The sequence below is a fragment of the Pungitius pungitius genome, chromosome 13 (genome assembly GCF_949316345.1).
Source record: "Pungitius pungitius chromosome 13, fPunPun2.1, whole genome shotgun sequence".
NCBI lineage: Eukaryota > Metazoa > Chordata > Actinopteri > Perciformes > Gasterosteidae > Pungitius > Pungitius pungitius.
In genome coordinates this window covers 18,253,298-18,261,334 of record NC_084912.1, presented here as the reverse complement: position 1 = coordinate 18,261,334, position 8,037 = coordinate 18,253,298, and the positions used below count along the sequence as shown (strand labels likewise).

General features: G+C 40.9%; 1 protein-coding gene across 2 annotated transcripts in view; it reads right to left on the bottom strand.

Moving 5' to 3' along the window:
* Window positions 1-772: 772 nt before the first annotated feature.
* cdh31 (cadherin 31) overlaps window positions 773-8,037 on the bottom strand; it is a 50,116-nt gene continuing 42,851 nt past the window's right edge. The window contains exons 7-18 of one of the 2 annotated variants that reach the window (XM_037465961.2): window positions 7,723-7,867; window positions 7,151-7,323; window positions 6,502-6,630; window positions 6,127-6,315; window positions 5,720-5,964; window positions 5,072-5,214; window positions 4,861-4,952; window positions 4,230-4,362; window positions 3,839-4,057; window positions 2,519-2,649; window positions 2,058-2,201; window positions 773-1,842 (exon numbers count right to left, since the gene is read on the bottom strand). In XM_037465961.2, the coding sequence (XP_037321858.2) occupies window positions 1,627-1,842; window positions 2,058-2,201; window positions 2,519-2,649; window positions 3,839-4,057; window positions 4,230-4,362; window positions 4,861-4,952; window positions 5,072-5,214; window positions 5,720-5,964; window positions 6,127-6,315; window positions 6,502-6,630; window positions 7,151-7,323; window positions 7,723-7,867 (1,959 nt within the window). In that variant the 3' untranslated portion in view covers window positions 773-1,626. The remainder of the gene's footprint in view (window positions 1,843-2,057; window positions 2,202-2,518; window positions 2,650-3,838; window positions 4,058-4,229; window positions 4,363-4,860; window positions 4,953-5,071; window positions 5,215-5,719; window positions 5,965-6,126; window positions 6,316-6,501; window positions 6,631-7,150; window positions 7,324-7,722; window positions 7,868-8,037) is intronic. The other variant, XM_062566553.1, reaches the window with a different exon arrangement.

Genomic DNA, 8,037 nt, shown 5'->3' with positions numbered 1-8,037 from the left:
CTGGCCTGACCCAAGCGTTAGAAAAGGTGGATCCCTGTGCGTAATAGTTTGACAATATGTACATTATCAGCAATGGGAGATTTCAAATTCTCAGAAAAGAGGAAAAATCAAAGTAAAATACAATACACATTGTTGTCCATTATAATGCAGCCAGCTGGCCCAAAGGACACTATTTTAATGGGAGTGCGTTTTAAGCTCCACCTAAAACATTGTCATGGAAGTTGACAGTGCTTTGCTTTTGCTATGTGCAGCAACACTGAAATGCAGTACACACAAGTTTGTGTTGGGATTTGATTTTTATGTGGTATTGAAAACTCTGAGTTACTAAAGATGATGCTGGGGAAATATGTCAGGAGGGACAACCGCACTTAAATAGGAGATTATCCTGTCATTTCAGAAAACTTAAGTTACAGTTAAGACAAAAATAATAATTCTTTATTGCGGCCCGGTACTAAACGGCCCACAGGGGTTGGGGGACTAGTCCATTACATTATGTCCTTGAAGCTAAATAACTTTTTAGGGAGCTATTGACTTGTGATTGGATGGTGTCCCATACTTCCATAAGTGCTATTCCTGAACGGTTTGGACTGCAAAGTGAGCTTTTTGTTATGGCCCCAATCAGCTGTATCTGTATGGATGTAAAGGGAATCGTAGCAAGTACATTTAAAAGCAGTGTACTGGCCAAGTATCCACTGTTGGTTGTAGGTACAGTAGCACTGTAAAGTGTTGCTCTTTGGTTTAAAAAAAAAAAGGAAAAAAAAGGGACATCTCACCATTTTAAAACTTTTTAAACACTTTATGTAAAAGGTCCTTAGAGGACAGTTAAGATTAAACTTTCAGTAATCAATAAAGAACATACTAGATTCATAATAGAAAACTTAAGGAAGCAACCGCGAGACCCCAGGCTTTTGTGGCAGCTACAGGCCTCATAAACTAGAATCAATTAAACTGCTATCTCGGCATCAAGTCCATTATGCTAAATCCATGAGTACTTGGGACGTGACTCCTGTTATAACGTACAGTTTTGCAATGTCAATTGTTTTTCTAAATGACTAGATTGATCAAAAACATTTACAAACCATTTTTGTACTAAGAACTTTATAAAAATGAAAAACAGAATTCCCTTTGCAAGTAATTCGCAAAAAGAAATTAAAGTTACAATGTTAAGAACTCAACTGATATCAAGGTTAGTTAAGAAGCATTCATTCCAACTCTGAGGGTGATGGCTACTAGATTTTCCTTAAACTGAACACCATGAAAAAAAATTAAAAAATATCATACATTGCTAAAACAAATGTTACCAGTGAAACCGCAACCATCTATAATTGGACTGCTGTAGCGCAACGTCTCAATGAGTTAATACAATAAATCAACGTTAGACTACATCTAATAAGGGCTCTAAAAGCAGGGCAGACAAAACAAACAAAAAAAGCTTCAGAGCAGGGGCTGTTAACTGCTGCCATCACTGAACTGACAACCAACCTCAATCACCACAAAGAAAACTAAACTGTGGGCCTACCGATGCTTTGCTGCATTATCATTCCCTGGAACGCAGTCATCAGTTCATGCCAACATCATTAGGAAAATGGGCATCCACCCATCTATATTACTTTCTCCTGAGTAAATTTACAGCATGTCATCATCCTCCCCTCCTCCGTACATGTCGGCCAGCTTCTTGAAGCGGGGACCCCATTCATTGAGGCAGTTGTAGTCCTGGTCTCCGCTGCTCGATGAGTTCAGAGAGGAGAGGCTCCCAGCGTCAGAGCCGCCTCCCTCGTAGTCAAACACCAGCAGGGAGTCGTAGGGGGGTGCCGTTGGGTCATTGTCAGCTGCCTTCAGGTTCTAAGATTCACAGAATACATGGCCTCACTTTACACAACTGGTTTCATATACAGGAGAATATGAAGCAACAAGATACAAACTACATTGAAATGGATTAAAAATCATTCAATTCCCAAAGAACAATAAAAGTATTGATGAGTCTCATTGGCCTGGAATTTCTAGGCTTTTGCAGCAAACAATGCCCTTTAAAAACAATTAAAGCAGCGTTTACTCACATCATCGATGAAGTTACCAATTTCCTCTGGGTTGGCGGGCCGAGGGCGATACTGTGGAGCCGGCATGAAGTTTGGAACTACGTCATTTCTGAAAACCTCAGGCCGGTTGTCAAGACCACGGTGGAGAACACCCAGATCATAATCCTGATGGAAAACACGTGGGGTTTACACAAAACTGCGTTCAAATAGTCTCATGGTATGACAATAAAATATTAGTTTCCCAGAATAAGGTATGACATTATTGCAACCCTTAAAGATTGAGAAAATGTAACTATATACAAGTAGGGTTACTAAAGAATGCTAACTGAACTGCTAAAACTAAAGCATTTAACCCTTAAAAAAATGAGGATTACCAATCTATAGTCTGTACTTAATGTTTTCTTTAACATTGTTTGGTATAATAATGCTGACAGGTGCATATGATTGATCCTCTTAAGTCAAATTCTGCTGTTCTAACTTACCTGATCGTCCTCCCCGCCTCCTTCTTCATCATAGTAGTAGACGTTGTCTCTGATGTCGTCGTCTTGCAGTAGCGGAACCTTCTGCTCTCCTCGCCGCCGTCTGGCGAAAAGCAGCAGCAGCAACACCAGCACTAAACAAATAAAACAAAGTTCAATAAAACACACCCCACGAAGTCAACGATTTCCTTCTGAGCACAGAAATCTAAGCTGAAGGGCAGAGCATCAGGTAAGTCAGCAGAATTACTATGCTCATTTATGGACCATAGACCATTTCTGGACCATAGTTCACAAAAGTATATTTATTCACAAGCCCCTTTTAGGTGCACCTTGCTAGTAAAGGTCAAGGACCCCTTTTGAACTTCCTTAATTCTTTGTGGCAAACTTTCAATAACGTGATGGAAACATTCCTCATAGATTTGGTCCGTATTGACCCGATGGTGCGACTGCACAGTGTTTTCTTGGCAAAGTGTGCCAAGACAGAACACTGAACAGAACACTGTTTGTCGAACCATTCGTAAGCAAGGATACATAAATAGCTTTATTGTGTTCCCTGGACATTTGTCGATAATGTCCATAGAAGGATTTTATGAAATTGCTGCAAAGAAGTGTTTGTGATAAAATGTTCACCAAAATAAAAGGTTGTGTTAAATACTCACCACTTTGAATTAAATTTTGTCTTGATCTGCTGCCAAGAACACTTTCATTCAATACCTTTTTGCTTAGCCTAAAATCATTTTACATGAATCACCTATAAAATCTATTTCTTTAACTTACGCATTAACACTATCATCAATGTTCCTTCCTCCAAGATTGTTCTCTAGCTTTGGCAGCAGCGACTGTTACTGCGTTCTTGAAAAATATTTTTATATTCTTCATAGTTATGAAGAATAATTTCTTGCTCCTCCGCGGAAAGATATATTGCTCTCGCCATATCAAACGTGATTGGTTGTGCGGTGCCGACTTATGTGCACGCGCGCAGAGTAATCAGTGTTTAAGGATCAAAGCCTGGGTTGACAAAGTGAGTTGATGAGTGGCATCATGGTACCAATAAAGCCTTATTGCTTCGGTTTGGTTTTGTCAATTCTGAACCAATCCTGGATCCCTGAGTTTGTTGAACTACCATCATGGTACAGGCCCCAGGGGCAGAGTCACAGACAACATGCACAGGACAGTTACTGTAGTGGACCAGGTTTATGGCTCTAAGCTACAGAAATATCAAAAATGGTTCCAGCTATATTTGTAATCCAAGCACAACAACGACATCTGTGTGTCTACAGTCCCTGGAATTAGGAAAACCATATATAATAATACCATACTTACTGAGCAGTAACAGAATACCTCCCAGTATTCCCAGGATTACAGGCAGGTCAGTGCCCCCTGCCACACGCCCCTTGCAGATCACTTCTTCACCAGTGCAGTCACACACTGTGGCCTGGACAGTGCTGTCCTGCTCCAGGCCCTGGTTGTCTGCAACCCTGAGGACCACAGTGTACTCTCCACTGTCCAGCACAGTGGCTAAATTCAGGAGGATACCAGTCTCTAAAAGAGAAAAACTTACTTTAGAGGTCCAGCCCAGTTGTAACAACCTGAAATAAGTACAATTTGCAACTCAACAGTTGAAATATGTACTTTTATCTAAATGAGTTTCTCCTGGCAATGGCTATTTGACTGGATTAGTTGTGGACTACCATGTGTAAACAAGTGTACATACTGGACTCGTTCATCCTAGCAGTCCAGTTGGTCTTTGACAGGCCGTGTAGTGAGACGCTGTATGGAGCAGCAAAGCCTGGTCCGTCTTTATCTGTGACAGACAGCAGCTGAGGAGCCGAGTTCTTGTGACACAACTGAGGAAACACAATTAGACACCGGTCAACGTTTGCTCAGGTTACTGCCAACAGCGTGTTTGCCGTTTTCATCAAGTACCCATGACTAGCACAAAAGGTCCTGCAGTCAATGTTTGTACATTATTGTCTTTGGTTTCTTTACTGAAAAACATCTTCAGTGATGCAGGTTATATTGAGTCAACTTTAAAATGAAGATGCGGACCATGAATTTGCCACCTTTCTTGCCTCCTCTGCAGCAGTGTTAGGCCTGCCTACAAATGTTCCCAAACCAATACATGACAAGATTTTCTTTAATTGTTTCATGCTAGATACACAAACTAGGGTCCCGTTCCTCAGTTTGAAGTGTCCAAGACCAGTAGATCAAGAGCTTTAACTTCCAGCTCAGTTCTTTTTGTCACAATGGTGCAGTACACAGAATTGTACAGTACTTAAAACATTAACAGATCTACGTTCTACACACAAAAGATCATTTAAACTAGTTTGTGAAAGGAGACACACCTTGATTGCACGTTCCTCAATGGCAGGTGCATTGTCATTGACATCTTCAAGCTGGATTATCAGAGTACCAGTTCCTGTGGCTGGGACATCATCTGGTGAGGTGAGACGCACACACTCAATTCTCAACCCTCAGTGAGATAGAGCTCATGTCTGGCCCTTAAAGCCGTGCAAAACATCAGCAGAGCTTGTACAAGTCTTGCGTCGTACTTACCATTGTCATATGCACCAATGAGTACCGTGTATTTGTCGTCCTTTACAAAGCTGGACTCTCTATCCATGACACTCTTTACTTTAATCAGGCCAGTGTCTTTGGTCACATTGAGCCATCCGGCAGGGTCTCTGATTATTTTATACCTGGACACAAAACAAAAATCACAGAACATTAATACCATGTGAGCCAGCCAATTACAACCATCATGCTTGATGAAGGAGTCACAGAAATAAATCAAAGACATACAATGAATGATTTACAGCTAGTGATTGCAAAATGTTGGAGCATGAGGTAGCTCCTTAGCTTGAGATATTACTCATGTTGACAGAAAACCATTTGAAGAAACAAAATCATAGCTTAATTCTATTATAATACAACTTTAATATTCTGGAGCGAAACAAATTAGATGATAACTTAAGTTATGTGCCAACGGATGTCTGCACTTTACTTGGTGAAATGCAAGATCAATTAAAGCACTTTATCCTAGAAATATATTCACCATCAGTAAGCTGAGCTGTTTGATATGAATGCTTTCTGGTTTTCACCCTCAGAGGTTAGAGAAGTCACACCTAAAGCTTGTTTTTCCATTTGCCAGAGATAACCGTGTCTGATTCCATGTTGAAAATAACAATTCGAGCTTGATCTTACATGACTTTCTGTTTGCGTGCAGTGTCTGGGTCAGAAGCAGTGTACTGCACGACATCACTGCCCGCCACGAGGTCCTCACGCGTTGACACTTTCTTCTCTATTGGATTAAAGATTGGAGCCTCATTGACGTCCAGCACAGTCACCACCACTGTGGCTGTGGCAGTGGGCAGTGGAGTAGCAAAAATAACCTCATTCTCCACTGCAACCAAAAGAGTGTGCTTGGTGCTTCTCTCAAAGTCAAGAGGCTGGATGAAAGGAAAAGCACAGAACGATTCATCAGGCAAATAATTCACACATTGTGCTCTCAGATTCCATCACCTTGGCATCTAATAAACTGATATATTGTTGCAGAAAATCATTTATAATGTTAAAATTGCAGCTTATTTGACAATTCTTGGTTCATTCACCTTGGCAGTAGAAATGATTCCTTGTTGTTTGTTACTTTCTGTTGTTTTCACAGTAAAAAGTCCTCCAGGATCACCACCGACAATTGTGAACCTGGCATTCCAGGCGGGGGAAAAAGGCTCATCTCCATCCGTGACTGACAATGTAAGGACATGAGCGTCGATTTTATTTTCTTCAACAGATGCCTCATACTAGGAAGAAAGGACAGAGTTAAAAACAGAACTGCAAAGATGGTCAACTAAAACAAGCCCAAAACATGACAGATCTGCTTTGACTAGTCCCGGTTTCTGAACCAAGACTGTACCTCATCTCACTTGGGGCCATGTTGAGTGAATTGTAAATCTATAAACCGCCAGTCCGAATCATGTTGTACTTACTGAAGGCTGAGTAAAGACCGGAGCATTGTCGTTGCTATCAGTGACCGTGAGGATGACTTTTGTATCCCCAGTCGACCCTTCTCCCTTCATGTCTGCTGCTTGAACCACCAGAGTGTACTTTGGGTATTTCTGTCAGAAGAGACACAATGACATAAACATTTTTATGTCCTTTTACAAATTCCGTTGGAGCACAATCTATTAAAGGCAAAGTAGCTAAATGATAGTCCTTTCAGCTCTGGCTCGTGTGATGGCTTTACAAACATGAAATCACCCGGCATTGACTGCACCATTGGGAAAATGTTCCAATAACAAGGTGTACAGTTTCTTCAGCATGTTTACTGCTGCTTATTATTTCGTTTTTTCCCGCCTACGATAGCCAATGTGATTTAGTACCAATCAAGTAATTTCTTCGGCAGATCCGTGCATTTCCTGATTTGCATCATTTAATCTTTCCAACCGTACTCGTCCAGATTAGCATTCGGCTATATAGCCTGACAGTTCCAATGATCAGCCATGTGAGAGCTCAATCAGTAGGTTCAATCTAACACATTTACTATTGAACTATTTACAACATAAACAAACCATGTTCTCAGTGGGCACCAGAGACAACATGAAAGACAGTCAGGAGACAGACTATTAGAAGGCAAACCTCTCGGTCGAGCCCGCGAGCGTTGACTCTGATGACTCCAGTGATCGGGTTGACGACAAACAGCTGGTCTGAAGGCAAAGTTGGATCCTGGCTCAAAATACGATAGCGGACATCGGAGTTGTCATTATTTGGCGCATCAAGATCTGTGGCCACAACCTGAATCACCTCGAAACCTGGAGGTCAGAAGTCATGTCAGAATTAAGTACATTGCATTCATGAGGGGGCTCGGGCAAGGCTTTCAAAATTCTGACTACAACTATTATGAAATAGAGACGGAACAATTATTGTGCAGATTTCTGTAAGAGTGAGTATTTCTTCAGCTATAGGATCCTTAGAGCTGAGGAAAGTTAAAGTATATAATTGTCATTCCTAGCAGACAAAATATTTTGTGGGTTCACAGGTCACATAAGAAAAAGTCCCTTTTGTTAATGGAAACACCACTGTAATATTTAAGTGTTGAAGCCGGTTCTGGATTCAAGTCTCAAACATGAAAGCTGGGTAAAACACTAGTTTAAATCTGGTCCTGTAAGGACAAGAAAAAAAAAACACAACATTAACAGACATCTTCGTACCGATTTGTGAGGCCTCAGCAACTTCTCCCAGGAAGGTGTTTTGAGCAAAAAATGGTTTGTTGTCATTCTGGTCAATTACATTCACAATAATGTCCATAGGTGCTTCAGCAGTTCCTGCACCATCTGCCACAGCGTGTGCTTGAAACTGAATAGAACAAACATTTGCATTATGAAACTGTATGATGAATAATAATCCATTTAGATGCTCCATTATACGTTTCCAATGCAAAAAGGTGGCACAACAAACATTCGTGCCACTGATTTCCCTCCAAATTACTCATCTACATACAGGTGGTGAAAAGGCATCTGAATATA